The following is a 19,221-nucleotide window of genomic DNA, read 5'->3' on the forward strand; positions in this document are numbered from 1 at the left end:
AAATTTTCAAAAATTGACAAAACATTTTTTTTAATCTTTCCAAAAGTGATGTGGATCGAAAAATTCCCATAAAATTGCCATAAACCCCTAGTCTTAATTTTTTTTATCCTAATATTCCTCGAATGAGTTTGGCAACTAAGGATATAACCAAACAAATCCAGATTAATATGAAATTAAACCCAGAAGTACTAACTCAAATTGCTTTATGAGTTTTCCTGTGCTTGAAACATTACAAAATAATATTTCCCATTAGATAGTAACTCATTCAATTGACTAGCATGGATTTATTTCAGATTTTAGATGATGTATTGTGGCCACAGGTGGGTTAAGCCAGTTGCCACATGGAGCAAGTGGGGAAAAGCTGGGAAAAGGCAGGCAAAACAGCTCGCTGGGGAACTGTAAATCACGTCGAGCGCAGAGCGCAAATTGGTTAGTGAAACACATGAACCATTCATCAGGGGGCAGAAAGGAGATAGGGGGAGGATCGGGGGATCCACACACTCACACACATGAGTTGGCAGCCGACTAAATTCGCGCTTTTGAAAAATGAAAGTACGGGAAAAAGTGCAAAAGTACGGGAGCACATACGCAGAAATACGAAAGTAGCAAATGTAATCTGCACGGGGGCCAAAAATGGAGGTGGGTTTTCAGGGCGGAAGGTGCACGGAAATCATATTATCCTTAGGTGGAATTAGTTGCCATCCTGCCGAAGCAGAGAGAGAAAATAATGCACTAAATCATTTCAGTTAAGAAATATTTAGTAATTTAATCAGAACTTCGCTTAATAAAATTCCCAAGATTCTCTTCAATAAAGAATTAAATCTTTTACTTGAAATATTATACCAATCTATTAGAAATCTTTATAAACTTTCTAAAAAAACCTAGTTTATTTTCCGTGTGCATTGGCCAACGCTGCAGGAAGTTCTATCCAACTTAACTCAACTTGAGTCAAGTCATCGCTTTCTTTACTGAGCTCCAGCTTTCCTTCATGCACTTTAGTAGCACAAATTGAAAGGAAAACACATCCTGGCTTCCTGCAGCGGTAGCAGCAACAACAAAGGCGGAAAAATCAGGATGAGCAGCAGTCGCGCTGAAATGCAGCAAATGAAATTTTCCAAGGCCGAAGCGATCGAAGTGAAATCGAAAAAATAATCATAAATATTGCATGCAGCTTGGTTGGGCTGCCATCTATTTTTTAGCTGCTTTTTCCTCCTCATTTTTTTTGCCGATTAAGCGGCGCAAAGTGAATGTGCAGGCAGCTACGGTTAAGTATACGCCGCGTGGGCTCCACAAAAGTTGAGCCCGAAATGCGCACAAGCCGCTTCATGTCATCCCAGGCTCAGTTCCGGATGGAAATGAGTTGGGTCGGGGTTTTGGATGGAGGTGGGGTCTTTGGGATGGGTGGGAAAGTGAGGCATCATCACTGCCATATTTACACGGCACTCCACTTCTATGAGGATGCCGCCGCGGGCAAGGAATATTCTATAATGCTTCGTGTGAAAATAATTTCAGGGCGGAAAAGAAGGTTAGAGGGCTAAAGGTGAGCTATTGCGACTTTAAAGCTATCTAGTATTTGTAAAATATTTTCTATAAAATTTTAAATAAAATTACTTAACGGAAATGGGAACTGCACAATTTTTTTATTTCATTATTACACAAAGCCCAATTATTCCATAAATAGAAAACAAATCAAAAGTAACAGCTAGATGACGCACATAAGGTAAATTAGCCAGTGGTAAACAGTAAACATTTCGTTTTCGACCAAGCTCTAAACTCTCTTTGTGTCTACTGCTTTCGGTTTTACCAAATTACCACAGACGTTGTTGTTTGATTTCCGTGACGTCGCCGGAGCAGCAGCTGTTGGAAAGAAATGTGCTTGGGCCTAATGGAAAATTTCGAGAATATAAAAGGGCTTTGGCAGTGAGGAAAAGGTATCACAAGCTGAGTTTTCGCCAAGCTAACTAAACCAACACAAAGAGAAAATGCGTTCCCACATTCTGATTGCCCTCTTCGCCCTGATTGTTGTGGCTGCTGCCCAAGGAGGACCTCGAGGTGGACAACAAGGTGGACAACAAGGTGGCCAGGGAGGACCAGGACTTCAGAATGGCCAGAATGGTCAGCAGGAAGGACCCCAGGGAGGTCCTCAGAATGGCCAGCAGGGTGGTCAGCAGCAAGGAGGTTCTGGCGGACAATGGGGTCTGCCTCCGAATGGCACCATCTCCTCCAACAGCACCACTTCAACCACCGAGGCAAGCACCACTGAGGCTTCCACGTCTTAGGATTTAGATTAAATGTGCAAAATTAAATATACCTTTTGGCTGTTAACTTTTCTTTAAAAAAATAAAATTCGAACATACAAAAAACTATTAAAACTTATTATATGGAGAAACAAGGAAATCACTTTGGTTTAAAAATCTTTTATTAAGGGGTCTAAAAGTATGCTCTAAAAATAAGAATGTGAAAATATGTTGTTGCATGCATGTAAACACCTTTATATATTGAACTTCTTATGTAGAGTGCGAAATCACTTTAAATCATTTATAAAATCATACTTGAAGGTGTCCAAATTATGATGTGAAAATAACAATCTGAATATTTATGTGGCATACAATTAGATGCCTTTATAGATGATTTCAAAATTCTAGTAATATTCAAGGCTTTTTATGTAGAGTGCGAAATCACTTTAAATCATTTATAAAATCATACTTGAAGGTGTCCAAATTATGATGTGAAAATAATAATCTGAATATTTATGTGGCATACAATTAGATGCCTTTATAGATGATTTCAAAATTCTAGTAATATTCAAGGCTTTTTAAATTTGATTCAAAAATATCCCAGAGAAAATTCCCAGTTAACCTGCTAAACAATATACCCCTCAGAGGCCAAAGTACACGAATACATTTAGTAGACTAAAAGGTGTTACAAGCGCCAAACGCTGAACAAGGAGAACCGCTTAAAGCGCTCGGGGTTGTTTCAGCGCTTAACGCAAAAAGTTTTGCCATTCACCGCTTCACCTACTCTTTTCATTTCCAGTTTTTCTGCTTTATTTTCGACTCTTTAATATGGTGAAAATTAAAAGTTAAATGCGCAAAGTCAATAAAAGCCGGCGATGGTGATGGCGATACTAACAAATGGAAGCAAGAACGCGGCAGTTGGGAAATCCTTTAATGCCATCTCGCATTTGCATGGCAATATAAACTTTTTGTGGGGAAAATGGGGAAAGTGGAAGTGAAAATGGAAATGGAGGGGGGTTATCCATCGAGGACAATAGCTCTCGCCCCTTTGTGTCTTTTGTGCGGCACTTGCGACTGTTTGCCCAGAGATAAAAACTCGGTTTGGGTTTGCTACCCACTAATAAAATGCACTTGCAGTCCCGAGGATTCGTGGGAATCTAAGGATGGGCCTTCGTCCTTCGCAATGGTTTGCGTTTTGTCTTTGCCGACTGACTGGCTGCGTTTGCTTTGCTAATTGATGCACTAGGCGCTTGTGTACTTTTCAATTACCAGGAACCCCCCGAAAAACGAAGGAAAAAACAAGAGACAACGCTATAGTCGAGTATTTCGACTAATAGATACCCGTTACTCAGGTGAAGAGAGTGCGAAGGAGATGGAGATATGCATTTGTCAAAGCTACTGGCTCCATCTAGCAGCTATTAAAACTTTTGATGGCTCCACCTAGCGGCACTCAAATTTTTCCTCGAATACAATATACCCTTTTAATCTACGAATAACGGGTATAAAAACTACAGAGCACTGAGATATGAATCGGGGAGAACCCTAAGTACCAAGCAGATGGATTTCTTCCCATAGAACCGTTAGACAGCTGATTAAACCATCAATTGCCGAGGACAAAAGCGTGACCGGAATAATTGAAACTGTTTTTGTGCCCTATTTTTCGCCCCTATTTAACTGCAGTTCTGTTGGGTTGGGTCGGAAAAACAAAAATCAATTGTGGGAAAATATGCAAAGCGTTTTTAATTAAAAATTTGAAGATCTTGGTCGGTAGCGCTTAGCTCGGCAAATTATTATAGGGAGAGCAAACGCATTGGGCCGTGGATTATGGCCAGAGGCGAAAAATGGGCGAAAACGGGAGAAAAGCATTTCGCAGTTGTTCAGATTTTTTAATTGCAATTGCAGCGCTCATTAAAGCGATAAATTTCCAATGCAAATGAAATTTGCATTTTAATTTCCCCAACCAAGTGGGGAAATAAACAAAAAATAAGGGGAGTTGGCTGCCCACCACAATAAAACGAAATTAGTTTGCTACATTTTCCATTTACGCACATTGAATTATCACTTTCCCTTCAATATTGTACAAGTAGCATAAGGGGGTTGGGGGTGGGGGTGGGTTTCAGTGTGGCCAGAGCAAACATGGGCACTTGCTTTTAGCACTAATTAGTCAATTTATGTCCAATTTGCTAATTTGTGGATGCTACGCTCTAACTGCCGTGAATGTAACCCAGCAACGGAGGACCTCGGACAAACGGACACCGGACATCGACATATGTATCCTGCTGGTCCTAGCTGGCCTAGCACACAGTGCGTATGATTAATGTTTAATTGCATTAGCCAGAGTGCAATCCCCGCCTGCACAGCTCGAAAATGAATTTTATTCAAATTTAAACTGTAAAGTTTTGATCTGTCTAAGTGTGTGGAGCCTTCTGGTTTTTATAGGATTTTATATTTTAAACATTTGATAATATTTTCATTACTTTACTATACGGAATCATCTAATAAAAATATTTAGTAGGTACAAATTCTTATTTCTATATTTTTTAGTTCCTAGAACTAACTTTCTAAGTGCACTTTCGAGTGCCCATTTCAGACCTTGTAAATCTGAATGACCAAGGCAAATTAAATTAACATTTATTTATTGGTCCTGCATTCGAAGGACCAACCCACCCGATGCAAACTCATAAATTGCATCCGCTGCTGGTCGAACTGATGAATTACCCGCAAAAACCCAATAGAATCGAATCGAATCACAAGGCGACAACTACAACTCCATTAGCAATGAAAACCACCCAAAACGCCACCCACTATTTTTGTGGTGATAAATGGTCGAGTGGACAAACACAAACACAAACAATATTGAAAACGAATCAAGAGCAGCTGCTCTGTGACGCAGGGGAAGCAGAAAAACAGATGAATGGATAGCTAGCTAGCGATTTGAAGACCAGCTCAAGACTCTTTTGTCTGTCGACGGTTTTACCAAATACCGAATTACACCCGACGTTTATTTGACGTCACCGAAAACTGAAGCTGTTTATTCAGTCGGTCGCAATGGAAAGGTGAGAAAGGTATAAAAGCCGAGTGAAATGGCCGAATAGGTATCACAGTTGAGTTCTACTGAAAGATACAAACACCTAGCAAGATGCGTTCCTTCATCATCATCGCCCTGTTCGCTCTGATTGCCGTGGCTGCCGCTCAAGGTGGACGTCGTGGACGAGGAGGACCTCAGGGTGGACCTGGTGGTCGTGGAGGTCCTGGAGGCCCACAAGGAGGACCAGGAGGCCCGGGAGGTCCAGGAGGTGCAGGTGGTCCAGGAGGTCCAGGTGGCCCACAAGGAGGACCTGGAGGTCCTGGAGGTCCTCAGGGCGGACCTGGTGGCCCACAGGGCGGTCCTGGTGGCCCACAGGGCGGACCTGGAGGTCCAGGTGGACCCGGTGGACCATGGGGTCTGCCTCCCAATGCCACGCTGCCCAGCAACAGCACCACCACCACCACAACGACCACCTCGACCACTGAAGCTAGCACCACCTCAACCACGGAGGCCAGCACCAGCACCACCTCCACCACTGACACCTCTGCTTAAGTTGCCCGAGCTCCACAGCCAATCTAAAATCCATTTTTGGCTTGTTCTGCTCTGCGCTTTCCCTGGATATTAATAAAAGTCTTTCCTCCGCAAGAAGTAAATCTTTCTCACATTTTCTCAGCTGCATTTCGCACAAGATACTGGCATTACGCGGGAAGTGAAAGAAAAGTTGTACAAATAATATTGAAAAGGAATGGGGTAAATGAAATAAGGAAACATTTATGATACACCAATCTATTAAGTAATGATTTTCTAGATTTTATGCAAATTTTATTTGGTAAAGTATGATATATATGAAGAGAAAGGTTTTAAAAAGGTTTTCTAAAGCTATCTATCCTGAATTTGAATAATATTTTTGAGAGAGCCTTTTATTAAGTATTATTGATAAAAGGTATAATTAAATTAGAATGTTAGAAAGATCTAATTTGACTATTACATTAGAGGGAGGTACATTTATTGCTTAACACTACATCATTATTGTATATTTACTTAAAAATCAAGTATTAAGTAATTTTTCCAGTGCATTTCCTTGATGGATGGCGCGCTAAGAAGGATGGCGGAGCTGAAAGGGGAATGCCAGTCGGGGGATTCGGAAATCGAAATGTAACTTGTTCGCCAAGGCCGCTTTGTGGGTGACAGCCGGCGGCCGTGGGAGATTCGCTTCCTTCGGTTCCTGTGACACTCGGAGAAGGCACGTCCTGGCAAAAAGGAACAAAAAAAAGGACGTGGCAGCAACAAAAACCCACAAATCCATGGATGCACTGCAGTTCTTTAAGCCAAAGGGATAAAGCTGCGCCAGCGCTTTTTAAATGTGCAGCTTGCTTTCTCAGTTGGCTGCAATTATGTCATGGGCATAAAAAACCAGCTAAACACTTTATTTATGCAGTCTCGCTTGTCGTTTGTCTTGAAAGTTTTCGCATTAAACGAGCCGAGTTTGCCAAACTATGTGCCATGAAAATGAGTTTCGGTGCCAAAACAGGAAAAACTCGGGGTAAACTCGCAACAGTTGGCTTCTGGGACAGAGTGAAAACTCTTTAAATGTGGCGCACAAATTCCAAACATTCTCTCGGGGAGAGATTTAGAGCTCCCACTTGGTTTATCCCCGGGAAGCGAGGAGCAGTTTGCTCGAGAGGATTGGGTTTTATCTGGACATCCGAGCGGCAGAACGGCTGTCATTGCCATGGATTTCCTCTCCACTCTCGACTGACTTTAAGCGCCTTAAGAGCCATTGATGCCGGGCCTTTTGGTATCTGAGGCAGAAATAGATCAAAAGTCAGACCCACACACATGCCGAGGTTGTGGGAGAAGGGACCAGGATTGGGTCCCGAAACCCTGGACAAAGATGGAAAGATGGAGACCCGTCCTGCGACCCGTTGGTGGCACATTTTTATTGGTCATTAGTGCGAGCCTCTATCGGCATTCGTAAGCATTTACACATCGTTAAACTTTCATTTCCGGCAAATTAAGCGCATTTTATGTACCTTCTCCGTTCGGTCGCCCTCAGTTGGTCACCTCCTACTCCTACTCCTTGTCGTCGTCCTTCCCATTCTTCACTGCTGACGGGGTCACCCGTTGGTCGGTGTCAGCAGAATGACCACAACAAACGGGCACTGAGAGAAAAAGCTCTATTTTAAATTAAATAAATTTGAAATAAATAAATATATTATAAATTTAAAGCAAGAAAGATAGCTATCTTCAGATAGTTAAATGAAGTAATGTTATAGCGTAAGAATTGTATGTAAATAGGTCATGAATTTGTAGTGCTAGAACTAGTTGGGAATTATAAGTACACATGGAGGGTATCACTTTTGTATTTAACATTACAGTTGACGTGACCAATTGTTTGTTGCTTGTTTAATAAATGTTTATTAATTTTACATTACATAAGCATTAACAATCTTTTTAAAAAATTGAAATTAGTTTTTTACTTAAGAACTGGAAAACTTATTTCTTTTTTTGACTGCTTAAAATTTCGCAATACTAAACCTTCTCTTCTCTAAAACTCCTATTTTTTAAGAGCTAAACCATAGCATTTTCTCTCAGTGCATAGTATCCAATGCCCAACTAGGCTCGTGCTCATGTCCCGGACTTGAGCATATTTAATGGAGGACAAGCAAATGGGCGCCGCCTGCGGGCGTGTCCCTTTCATTGTTTGTCTTTCAATCGAAAGTCAATAGCAAGGCCTGCTTCCTGGGGATGTCTAAAAGTGTATAAAAGGTTTCTCGCTGCGAGGCGGCAGGACTTTCTACGATCGCACCATGTCGTTTTGGGCAGTGAGTCGCGGCCTGACGCCGCCGTCGAAGGTGGTGCCCATGCTGAATCCCAACCAGCGTCAGTTCCTCGAGGACGAGGTGCGCTACCGGGAGAAGCTGAAACTGATGGCCAGGGGCGATGCCATGGAGGAGGTGTATGTACGCAAACAGGAGACCGTGGACGATCCCCTGGAGCTGGACAAACATGACTCGTTCTACCAGACCACCAAGAGCCTGCTGGTCCTGTTTCAGATAATGGGCGTAATGCCCATCCACCGCAATCCCCCCGAGAAGAATCTGCCCAGGACGGGCTACTCCTGGAGCTCCAAGCAGGTCATGTGGGCCATCTTCATCTACAGCTGCCAGACGACCATTGTGGTTCTGGTTCTCCGCGAGCGGGTCAAGAAGTTCGTCACCAGTCCGGACAAGCGGTTCGACGAGGCCATCTACAATGTGATCTTCATCAGCCTGCTGTTCACCAACTTTCTGCTCCCGGTGGCCAGTTGGCGGCATGGTCCCCAGGTGGCCATCTTCAAGAACATGTGGACCAACTATCAGTACAAGTTTTTCAAGACCACCGGTTCGCCCATTGTCTTTCCGAATCTCTACCCACTCACCTGGTCGCTGTGCGTCTTTTCGTGGCTCCTCAGCATCGCCATCAACCTGTCGCAGTACTTTCTGCAGCCGGACTTCCGGTTGTGGTACACATTCGCCTACTACCCCATCATCGCCATGCTGAACTGCTTCTGTAGCCTGTGGTGAGTGGATAGCCTTAAAATGTTTAATTTACTGAAGTGAAAATACTTGGATTCCCAACAATAAAAAAATGTTAAAGAATTAAATTGGATTTGGTGAAATTATATAATTCATAAGTTCGAAAATGTAAGCAGCAAGATGTTCAAAATACGCATTTTTTCGAACTACAAAAATGTCAAATTTTTACTCAAAGTAATTTGAGTCGCCATCTTGCTTTTGCGTTTCGAAGAGAGTAGTTTAAGACGCAATTTTTCTTTTGCCATCTTACTTTTTGCTTTCTTTATCGATTTAAAAGTATTTTCAAAGATATAAAAATATTATTAATAAGTTCATCCTGAAATATGTTTTTTTATCTGTTTAGTTTTAGCAAATTAAGTATTATAACATTTTCATTTTAAACTCCCATAGGTACATCAACTGCAATGCCTTTGGAACTGCCAGTCGCGCTCTTTCCGATGCCTTGCAGGTAAAATGCAAATATTTTTAATAGTATAAATAAAGTTTACAATTTTAAAATGCAGACAACAATAAGAGGAGAGAAGCCCGCCCAGAAACTGACCGAGTACCGCCATTTGTGGGTGGACCTGAGCCACATGATGCAGCAGCTGGGAAGGGCATACTCGAATATGTACGGGATGTACTGCCTGGTCATCTTCTTCACCACGATCATCGCCACATACGGCAGCATCAGTGAGATTATCGACCACGGAGCAACGTACAAGGAGGTGGGTTATATATCTATTTCGTAACTATTTTTAAGAGGGAACTTTTTAATATATATTTTCTTCTATCTGAACTGTAGGTCGGTCTCTTCGTCATCGTGTTCTACTGCATGGGTCTGCTGTATATCATCTGCAACGAGGCGCATTACGCCTCCCGGAAGGTTGGACTCGACTTCCAAACAAAGCTACTCAACATTAACCTGACCGCCGTGGATGCCGCCACCCAGAAGGAGGTGGAGATGCTCCTGGTGGCCATCAATAAGAATCCGCCCATCATGAATCTGGACGGCTATGCGAACATCAACCGGGAGCTAATCACGACCAACATCTCCTTCATGGCCACCTATCTCGTGGTCCTTCTGCAGTTCAAAATCACCGAGCAGCGACGCATCGGGCAACAGCAGTCCTAGAATTACTCACTATTGTCAATAAATATTTATGAAATTTATAAATATCAAAGCGATGAAATTTTTATTTATATTTTTTATCTTGATAGATATTTCTATTCTAATTTGCGGAATAAAATATAATAACTTTCGATATACCTTTGATGCTTAGTCTTTTCCGTCTTATAATAATTTCCTAAAAATTTGCAGCTCTCCTATCCATTTCCACCTACCCTTTAAAACCCATAAAAACCTCTGGAAAATGTGCCACCGTCGCAAACAGGACTACAGTGGCAACAGCTACCTGGGCCTCCACCTGGGCACCCAGCTCCTGCGCGCCCTGATCCTCGACTCCAATCTAAAAGTGGCCTATGTGGCCCAGATTCGATATGACGTCGACCTGCCCGAGTTCAAGACCAAGAATGGTATCCTAGCAGACGGAGGACCCGGTGAATACTTGGCCAATCCAGTGATGTGGGTCAAGGCGCTGGACATGCTGATGGACTGCCTGGAGAAGCAGGGAGCGGACCTCCACTCAATAGCCTCCATTGGTGGGGCGGCGCAGCAGCATGGTTGTGTCTTCTGGTCGGATTTGGGACTAAGACGTCTTTGCAATCTGAATGCCAATCTCCGCCTGCATGAACAGCTCACCGAAAGTGCCTTCGAGTTGACCAGGACGCCCACTTGGAGGGATTCGTCCACGGATGAACAGGTGCGCGAAATGGAGCAGGCAGTCGGAGGGCCAGCTGAAATGTCCAGCATCACGGGATCTCGGGCTTATACCAGGTTCACGGGTCCACAGATCCGCAAGGTGTACACCCAGTGCACGGAGCACTACGAGAGATGTTCGAGGATCTCCTTGATCTCCAGCTTCCTGGCTTCCCTACTCATCGGGGGCATGGCCTCCATAGACTACACCGATGGCTCGGGAATGAATCTGTTGGACATCCGGCGCAAGAAGTGGTCACCCAAGTGCCTGGATGCCTGTGCTCCTGATTTGGCCAGGCGTCTAATGAAACCCATACCCTCTAATAGACTCCAGGGAAGAGTGGCAGATTACTATGTGAAGAGGTGGAACTTTCGACCCGACTGCATGGTGGTGGCCTCCGCCGGGAGCAAGGCCTCCGAACTGGCCGGTCTTCTCGAGGAGAATAACTTCCTTATGCTATCTCTAGACACCAGTGATGTGGTGGTGATGCCTCTGAAGCGGGCTCCCCGTTTGGAGGATGGCCATGTGATGTGTCATCCCACGCGGACCGATGAGTTCATGGGCATCCTGTGCTTCCACAATGGTGGATTAGTTCGAAAGGCCGTTTGCGAGGAGCTGGCCAATGGCAGTTGGGTGAGGTTCTACGAGATGCTGGATCAAACGCCCCCCGGGAATAGTGGCAATGTGGCTGTGCATTTCAGGGATCGAGAGATTATACCCATTGCCCAGGGAACTCTGCGTTGGGATGCGGGGATAGACTACATGTCAGCGGAGTGCTTGAGGGGTCGTCCTGCCTTTGCCACACCGGAAATCGAAGTGCGAGCTGTGATCGAGGGACAGATCATGCACCACTATGCCATCGCCCGGGAGATGGGCTTCAATAAATCCAAGTTTACGAAGGTGATAGTGGTGGGTGAGGACTCGAGGAGCCAGCAAGTCCTGCAGATCGTGGCGGACATCTTCGATGCTCCTGTTTATCAGAGAACCGGAGTGGAGGTGAGCCTCTTGGGTTGCGCCTTTCGAGCGAGATACGCCTTCTACGAGCATCGGGAATCGAATTGCAATTGCCAATCCTGCAGGATGCCCAAGGGCAGGGAGCCCCGACTCACCTACGAGGAGTTCTTTAAGAATGTGCCCTCTGGCCTTCACCTGGCTGCGGAACCCACCAAGGATTCCGAGAAGATCTACACTCCGTTGATCGCGAGATGCTCGCAAATCTGCCGACTGCTGGCCGCCAAATCCAGTGTGTACTTTTACCATGATTCGGAGTAACTAACTAAGATGGCTTTTCTTTGTTTCTTTCTACGTTTCTACTAAGCAAATCAATAAAATAACCTAACGAGTAAACTAAACACAGTGATGAAGTACTAGAAGTCCTAGAAGTCCGCATCCCAGCCGGAAAGCTCGTCGGGTGGCTCATTTAGATCGCAGGGGAAGCGGTCGAAGTAGCGCACATCCGTCGGATGGGCAATGGGTCGCACGAAGGGCGGGATCAGCAGCTGACTGGAGAGGCCATCCCAGTCAAAGCCCAGGAACCACCTAAAAAATAAATAAATAAAAAAAAAAACATAAAATAAGACAAAAAAAACGAAATAGAAAAATATTATGAATAATACAAATAAAAATAATAGCACAGGTCAACAAAATGGACTTTATTAAAAGGTGCAGGCCTATGGGCATTAAAATATGTTAATATAGACGTATATAAGAATATCTGCATACTTCGTTTTCGCGTTTAACGGGTGGTATTTGTGCAATCGCGGTTTGAAAAAAATAGCAACATTTAATGTTTTGATTTAAGATATCTTCGACGGTCTTTGCCCAACTGAATTAAAACCTATGCCAAAAAATGGTTTAGATGCCCATCTACATAATTGCATTTAAGGTTCCATTATTATTTGAGTCAATCAAAGCCTATGAGCCATTGAAGTAATTTGTTCACCTCTGTTCACAACCAACTTGATGCGGTGAACAGTCTTAAAAAAATACAAGGAAAAATATGTGCTGTAAAATATTTGACAGGCATCTAGAGACGACTTTTCCCGAATTTTTGAGATAAAACCCACTATTGTACTTCAAAGGATGGAATTTATAGAATTTTTTCCGTAAGAAAGGGAAAAGTAACAAGAATTTTGAAATTCCATTTTACATAAATATCTGACACATTCGTAGAAATTTGCCTTTCAATTTGTTTAGCAGTAGGCGCCGAACATCGAAAATTTGTATTTTCAAGGGGTTAGTATGCCTGTTAAATATCTCCCCCCACAATTTTAAGGCTACGCCACTGTTATCTTTAAAAAACCTACTGTGTTAAGTCACGACCAACTCGTTACGTAATAGTTACTCAAAAATACTTGTTACTTTTTACGTTCCTATGAAAAAAATTCTATAAATTCCATCCTTCGACGTATAATGGTCTTATTTATCTTAAAAATTCGGTGAAAGACGCCTCTAGATGCCTGTCAAATATTTTAGGGCACATATTTTGACTTGTATTTTTTTAAGCCTGTTCACCGCATCAAGTTGGTTGGGAATAGAGGTGAACAAATTACTTCAATGGCTCATAGGCTTTGATTGACTCAAATTATGATGGAACCTTAAATGCAATTATTTAGAAGGGCATCTAAGCTATTTTTTGGTATAGGTTTTATTACAACTAAGCACAGACCCTCGAGGATATCTTAAATCAAAACAATTAATGTTGCTATTTTTTTCAAACCGCGATTGCACAAATACCACCCGTTAAACGCGAAAACTAAGTATGCAGATATGCTTATACCCGTCTATATTAACACAATTTAATGCCCATAGGGCTGCACCAAAAACACTGTCGGCCTGTGTAGTAATTTAGAAACTACGAACATTTAATTAGTCATTTATATTTAATAAAAAAACTAAAAAAATAAATTAAAATAAATAAAACAAAAAATTTATAAAATATCTATTAGAATACAACTGTTACAAAAGAGTGATATGAAATGTTACTTAATTTGGTTATATGCCGTAAACATTTGCATACGGCAGAAACTCAACACTAAAGAATTCGCGGGCATGGAATTCGCTTGTCAAACCAAAAAGCGCGAGTTCTTTAGCACCAGAGAATCAACACGAATTCTTTAGGAATACGGCGTCCGGTTGTTCTACTCACTTGTGCTTCTTGATGTCCTGGATGCCACCAGTCTGGTAGCCCAGTCGCTCCGAAGGAACATCACGACAGAGCCGCTTGATGAGCTGCACGGCCCAGCGGGAAATGTGCTTGGGAAAGGCAATCATGTCGATGCCTTTCAAGATGAGGTTGTAAGTCTGCATGGGATCCGGGGCACTAAATGGTGGGCTATCAAGTAAAGAGAAGCATTACTAATAGGAGTTCCAAACATCATACAGATTCTTAAACCTACGTTCCATTGAGCAGCTCATGGATTAGGATTCCTAAAGCCCAATAGTCCACGGCTCGATCGTGACCCTTGTTCAGGATGATCTCGGGGGCCACGTACTCCGGGGTGCCGCAGAAGGTCCACGTCTTGGCACTGGTTCCAATCTGCTTGGCAAAGCCAAAGTCCACGATCTTCACATAGCCACGCTCGTCCAGCATCAGGTTCTCGGGCTTCAGATCGCGATAGATGATCCCACGTGCGTGAAGATACTCGAAGGCCTGCAGAACACAGCCTATGATGAACTGCGCGGCGTTGTCCTCGAAGGAACCGCGATCCCTCAGCATGGTCCAGATCTCGCCACCCATGCAGGCCTCCAGCAGCATATAGACGTACTTCTCGTCCCGGAAAGTGCGATACAATCGGCACACAAAGGGGCATCGGGAACTGAGCATTATGTGCCGCTCGCTGAAGATGTGCTCCTCCTGTTTGGTGTCCACAATGTGTCGCTTCTTCAGGCACTTCAAGGCAAAGGTATCCACGCGGTTCTGATGATGGGCCTTGACCAGCTCCACGCGGCCAAAGCCACCGATACCCAGAGTGCTGACCACCTCGAGATCGGTGAGCTTGAGGTCGGGGAACTCCTGCTGCAGCTGCTCCTTCGGCTCATCCTGGCTGCTCTCCCTGGCCTGCTTCATGGCCAGCATCCTGCTCTCATCCCCGTAGTCCTTCTCCTTCAGCTCGCAGAGATCGCCAATCAGTCGCTTGAAGGAATCCCTATCCAAGGTGAGGCACTCCACTCCCGGTGACAGGGCTATAATGTTGGCCGTCCTCTTGTCCTCGTTGATCAGCGCCTGTTCCCCGAAGTAATCTCCCCGAGATAAAGTTCTCAGCTCCGTTTCCTCCGAAGAACTGGGGGTCAGCTTTTGGGTCACCCGCACATTGCCCTGTGAGATCAGGAAGAAGCTATCGCCGGCGGTTCCCTGGCGGATTATATAGGTACCAGCCGCATAGAACTCCAGTTCCAGGACATCCGCTATCTTGGCCAGCAGCTCCTCGCTGAGGTTCTTCAGCAGCGGCACCGATCTCAGGAAATTCACACTGTTCTCCCGCCTCTGCAGACCCGTGCACATCATGATCTGCTGGAAGACCCTGCGATCCAGCACCCACACCCTGGCCGCCTCGCTTAGCACCCGGATGGACGCGGTCCTGGTGCAGTTGTACAGGATGGCCAGCTCCCCGAACGCCTTGCCCTTGCCCATCTTGTCCAGCACCCGGCCCTGCTGCATCACCGCAAACTCCCCGGCCGCCGAGACATACAGGTGGGCACCCACCTCGCCCTCGCGGATCACAAACTCCCCGGCGGCGATGCTCTTCGAGTACATCGAGTCCACCAGCTCGCGCACCTGCGAGGCGTCTATGTTCTTCAGGAAGTCGTTGTCCATGATGGCGTCTTTGATCTGCTGTTTGTCACTGGGGAAGATCAAGGTTGTTGGGTTTTAAAACGTATAAAGTTTAAAGTAAGTACTACAAACAAGTGAAAGTTTTAAAACGTATAAAGTTTAAAGTAAGTACTACAAACAAGGGAAACGACTATTAGATACCCGTTAATAAGCTTAAGGGAGTGCGAGCGAGATAAAGTTATGCAAGTAGTCAATCGACTGCTTGCACTGCTTGCATTTCATTATTTGTTTTGCTCATAACTTTTAAATGCATGATGCGATATCAAAATTTTTTTCTACATTTCGATAGGTATTAGTTTTACTCTACGACTGTGAATGCAGATTTTAAGTTCAAGACAAATCTCACCTGAAATCCTTGTCATATTTTGGGATAGGAATGCTGTAGGACTGTTGCATGGACTGCACGCAGCTCTCGGCGGAGACGCCTTGTTTTTTAATGGCAGCTGGCATGGCCTTGGGTCTCGCCTCCTCCGTCGACGGAGAAGGCGAAGGAGTGGCCGTTGGGGATGGGGAAGCCGTCGAAGATGCCATTGCCGAGTGAGGCAGTGGTCCCAGAGACAAAGCTTCCAGGGCGAACTCCGGACTGGTGGGCAGCACCATGCCGCAGGAGCTGCACACATGCGGATCCCGATCCCTGCCCTCCTGCTCGTTACATTGCTCTGGAAGAGAGTACAGCTTCGTCTTGGCCTTCTCACTCCGGGTGACGTTCAGGTGGTTGGTGGTCTGCTGAAGCACACTCTGGAAAAAAGGAACGGAGGGGAGGGTCAGAGATGGGAGCCACAATTGTCATGCGTCGCTTAATCAATTCCCCGACAATTGTGAGCCAATCAATCGATGGGGCCGCGTGATTCCCTCGACACTCAGACACCCAACTCAATTAGATGACCCACTGCGGATGGCATTCACGTGCTTTCACGATGACAAATCCCGGGATGAAATACACAGGGAGATAAATAATAAGAATTAAAGGCCCTTTAATAAAATTATAAAAATTAATGGAATGAAAACCAAATACACCTATGAAGAAGAAGAAGAAGAATTGATTACATGGGGGGGGGGGTCAAAAGTCGCCGAAATTGTGATTACGTAATATATGGACAGCCCCTTATTTTAAAATTTGTTTCATATTTTTACATACAATTTTAATATCTTTTTTAATACATGAATTAAAAATATAAATAGTTTGTGTTCAAAATAAAAATAAAAACATTTACATTTTTTTATCTGTCGTACACTTTAAGGCTTTTCTATTAAAAAATGACTCGTAACGCAAATACTTTGCAACACCTTTTTCGCTACCAGTGTATGCCAATTGGGTGCGTATTTTGTGACTCCCTTATCACAGTCCGTAAATAGAATGCTAAATTTTCCCCTAGGCGTTGTGACCCAAAAAGCGGCATAGATAAAGCCGCAGCCGAAAGGCAAATCCGAATCCGAATCCGAGGCGCCTCCCCAGAAAGTAGACCCAGTCATGGAGTTCCAGTTTCTATACCAATTCCATTTCCAGCTCAGAGGGTAAACATGATAAGCCGAATGTCGGGGCGAGGTGTTACCACCCCCTCCCATCACCAACCACCTTTTGCTTGTTTTCCAAATTATTTGCATAGAAATTAGCATTTCAAAAACACTCTTCTTTGGCCCAGCTCGCATTTCCTATTTTTCTCGCTCGCCGCTCTTTTATTTCGGTTTTGGTTTCGGTTTCTGTTTCTTTTCTGTTGCTTTTTTTTCGAGATGAGATGCGCGTGCTGCCCCGGTCGGAACTATATTATCTATGTATCTTTCTGTATTTTTGTTTACCCACAAAGTAATCTGGGGATCTGCGAGATCTGGGGTAACAGAGGGGACGTCTCAAGCTGGAGGTGATCCGGCAATTAGCGACGCACACTCTCAGCTGAATTAAGTGCCGAAGAGCTTTACATCTCGCAAAGATGGAATTCTCTACGAATGGGGATTTGAATAAGCAAGCAAAATTTTCATTATGACAAATAACAATTTAAATTATTATTATGATCCAGAGAACAGTTTTCTAAAGAGTGGATAAGTGATTTCATTTGTTATCTTGATTATGTTATAAAGAAATGATTGGAAAAATTATAATATTATTAAATTTTTTAATTTAAGTAATTAATTATTTATATTTGAATTATGCTTTAATTAAAAGATTTATAAAAAATGGGAAAGATCATTTTTATAATTTATTTATTTACCTACTCGTATTTACTTATTCCCCATCTAGACCTTTTCTATAACCATGAAAACAATTTAAGCCGCCCTCTAATTTATTTAATATTAGCAATTTTGCAATTTAGCTCTTTCAGTCTCTCTCCCTCTGACTTTTTACAGCCCCAATTAGTGAGATAATGAAAATTAAATGATTTTCGGCTTCCAAATAATCTGGAGAACTGCCTACCGAGTATCCGAGAGTCGCAAGTCTCGTATTTCGAATTTCCACTCGTTTCTTTGGGCTATAAAATTGTGCACGACGATGAGATCTCGCCAAGAAGTGCTAATCACTTGGCTCAATAAATCTGCCTTACAGTTTAAATATGTGCGGATGGTTTAGGTGGGGAAAGGGGGAATTAGATATGAATATCTAGCAAGGGCATGGGTTAGGTAGCCACCCCCTCCCTTCTGCGGTTCAGTGGGGTAGGCATATCTGATATCTGGGCAGAGTCTGCTGCTGTTGCCCAGATAACGATGTGATTGTGATAGAGGAGGGGTCGTGTGTATTTGCAGATACTTTTTGTATCTCTGCGATACACAAAGCGAATTCGAATTTAGTCCGAAAAAATGAAATAGTGCGGTCTGCGTGTGGAAGCTCCTGAGCTTATCTGAACTTCCAGGGGCAGCAAACAATAAAAACAAAAAAAAAACAGAGCAAACAAAGCGATGCGATAGACAGCGATGGATGGCTTTTCCCAATGTTTTCCGATTTCCCCTACCTTTATGACTTCACCCCACTTCTGGCTCACCTTCAGCTTGTGGATTTCCCGGTGCAGCTTGACCAGCTCGCTTTCCCGACTCCGCACCATTTCCCTCAGCGACTGCACATCCTTGGTCAAGTTGCTGACGATCGCCTCCCGTTCCCGATCGCTCATCATTGCGGCGGCCATTTTCCAAGGTCAAAGTTCACTCAATCTCCTCCTCCTTTCTTGAGATCTATGATATAGGGCTGTTCTTTATCCAGAAAGTTAGTCCATTCAGCCGAATAAGATGCTCCTCCGCTGCGATTCGCTGGCGGTTTGCTTGCGCGCGCGTTTCGTTGGCGACTGCCATTCGGACGGCGATCGACGCGGCGTATACGTGATTTATCAGAGAGAAAGTGACTCAGAGAGGGCTAATGTAATGGAATGGAAGAGCGCCGGAAAAAGAGCGATCTCGGCTTATCAGCAGAGTAAACCGAAATCAAAAGAGCGCACACAGGCAATTTAAGGGGCAAAACTCATAAGCAGACAATTTTCATTAATTTTCATCGAGAAAACTAATCCACTTTGTTTACACATTTATTTATAAAAGGGGCTTACCTTCAAAAATGTGTTTGTTATTTTTTATTTTAAATAATTTAAATATGTTTTAAGTTCAGAAACACAAGTTTCTTTTTGAATTTTGTTAACAAAATATAAATATTTAAAGGTTCAGTTTCTACTAAAAATTTGGTGAGCCAAACTAAGAAGAGCAGTAAACAGTTCATAAATATACAAATTTAAGGCTTTGACTTTAAAACTATTTTAATGTATATGTTATT

The 19,221-nt window shown here is 43.6% G+C and overlaps 5 protein-coding genes across 5 annotated transcripts; 4 read left to right on the top strand and 1 right to left on the bottom strand.

Annotated features, from left to right (window-relative positions):
• The first annotated feature begins 1,925 nt into the window (after window positions 1-1,925).
• Window positions 1,926-2,359, top strand: LOC108067119 (heterogeneous nuclear ribonucleoprotein A1-like). Its single transcript, XM_017155960.3, has one exon. It carries the CDS (start codon window positions 1,983-1,985, stop codon window positions 2,277-2,279), a length of 297 nt encoding a protein of 98 aa, XP_017011449.2. The 5' UTR covers window positions 1,926-1,982; the 3' UTR covers window positions 2,280-2,359.
• Window positions 2,360-5,336: 2,977 nt separating this feature from the next.
• On the top strand, window positions 5,337-5,918 carry LOC108067115 (collagen alpha-1(I) chain-like). Its single transcript, XM_070217350.1, has one exon. The coding sequence runs from the start codon at window positions 5,377-5,379 to the stop codon at window positions 5,815-5,817; it is 441 nt and encodes a 146-aa protein (XP_070073451.1). The 5' UTR covers window positions 5,337-5,376; the 3' UTR covers window positions 5,818-5,918.
• Window positions 5,919-8,024: 2,106 nt separating this feature from the next.
• Gr21a (Gustatory receptor 21a) lies at window positions 8,025-9,957 on the top strand. Its single transcript, XM_017155957.3, has 4 exons — window positions 8,025-8,827; window positions 9,234-9,291; window positions 9,347-9,550; window positions 9,628-9,957. Exons 1-4 carry the CDS (start codon window positions 8,076-8,078, stop codon window positions 9,955-9,957), a joined length of 1,344 nt encoding a protein of 447 aa, XP_017011446.1. The 5' UTR covers window positions 8,025-8,075.
• Window positions 9,958-10,093: 136 nt separating this feature from the next.
• On the top strand, window positions 10,094-11,924 carry LOC108067150 (xylulose kinase). The gene has a single exon (XM_017156046.3). It carries the CDS (start codon window positions 10,196-10,198, stop codon window positions 11,912-11,914), a length of 1,719 nt encoding a protein of 572 aa, XP_017011535.2. The 5' UTR covers window positions 10,094-10,195; the 3' UTR covers window positions 11,915-11,924.
• A 43-nt stretch (window positions 11,925-11,967) lies between these two features.
• Window positions 11,968-18,732, bottom strand: Pkg21D (Protein kinase, cGMP-dependent at 21D). Its single transcript, XM_017156045.3, has 5 exons — window positions 18,449-18,732; window positions 15,823-16,214; window positions 14,041-15,486; window positions 13,791-13,976; window positions 11,968-12,181 (listed from the first exon to the last, which is right to left on the bottom strand). The coding sequence occupies exons 1-5, from the start codon at window positions 18,587-18,589 to the stop codon at window positions 12,019-12,021; spliced, it is 2,328 nt and encodes a 775-aa protein (XP_017011534.2). The 5' UTR covers window positions 18,590-18,732; the 3' UTR covers window positions 11,968-12,018.
• Window positions 18,733-19,221: the final 489 nt, after the last annotated feature.

Source organism: Drosophila takahashii, chromosome 2L, assembly GCF_030179915.1.
Source record: "Drosophila takahashii strain IR98-3 E-12201 chromosome 2L, DtakHiC1v2, whole genome shotgun sequence".
Classification (NCBI taxonomy): Eukaryota; Metazoa; Arthropoda; class Insecta; order Diptera; family Drosophilidae; genus Drosophila; species Drosophila takahashii.

Bases quoted from the DNA above. Each gene is read 5' to 3' on its own strand.
- LOC108067150 (XM_017156046.3), top strand. From the start codon at position 10,196: ATGTGCCACCGTCGCAAACAGGACTACAGTGGCAACAGCTACCTGGGC.
- Pkg21D (XM_017156045.3), bottom strand. From the start codon at position 18,589: ATGGCCGCCGCAATGATGAGCGATCGGGAACGGGAGGCGATCGTCAGC. The intron at 13,977-14,040 runs GTAGGTTTAAGA...TTTACTTGATAG, and splicing joins CATGAGCTGCTCAATGGAAC to CCCACCATTTAGTGCCCCGG. The intron at 12,182-13,790 runs GTGAGTAGAACA...TTTATTTTTTAG, and splicing joins CAGGACATCAAGAAGCACAA to GTGGTTCCTGGGCTTTGACT.
- LOC108067119 (XM_017155960.3), top strand. From the start codon at position 1,983: ATGCGTTCCCACATTCTGATTGCCCTCTTCGCCCTGATTGTTGTGGCT.
- LOC108067115 (XM_070217350.1), top strand. From the start codon at position 5,377: ATGCGTTCCTTCATCATCATCGCCCTGTTCGCTCTGATTGCCGTGGCT.
- Gr21a (XM_017155957.3), top strand. From the start codon at position 8,076: ATGTCGTTTTGGGCAGTGAGTCGCGGCCTGACGCCGCCGTCGAAGGTG. The intron at 8,828-9,233 runs GTGAGTGGATAG...AAACTCCCATAG, and splicing joins AACTGCTTCTGTAGCCTGTG to GTACATCAACTGCAATGCCT. The intron at 9,292-9,346 runs GTAAAATGCAAA...TTTAAAATGCAG, and splicing joins CTCTTTCCGATGCCTTGCAG to ACAACAATAAGAGGAGAGAA.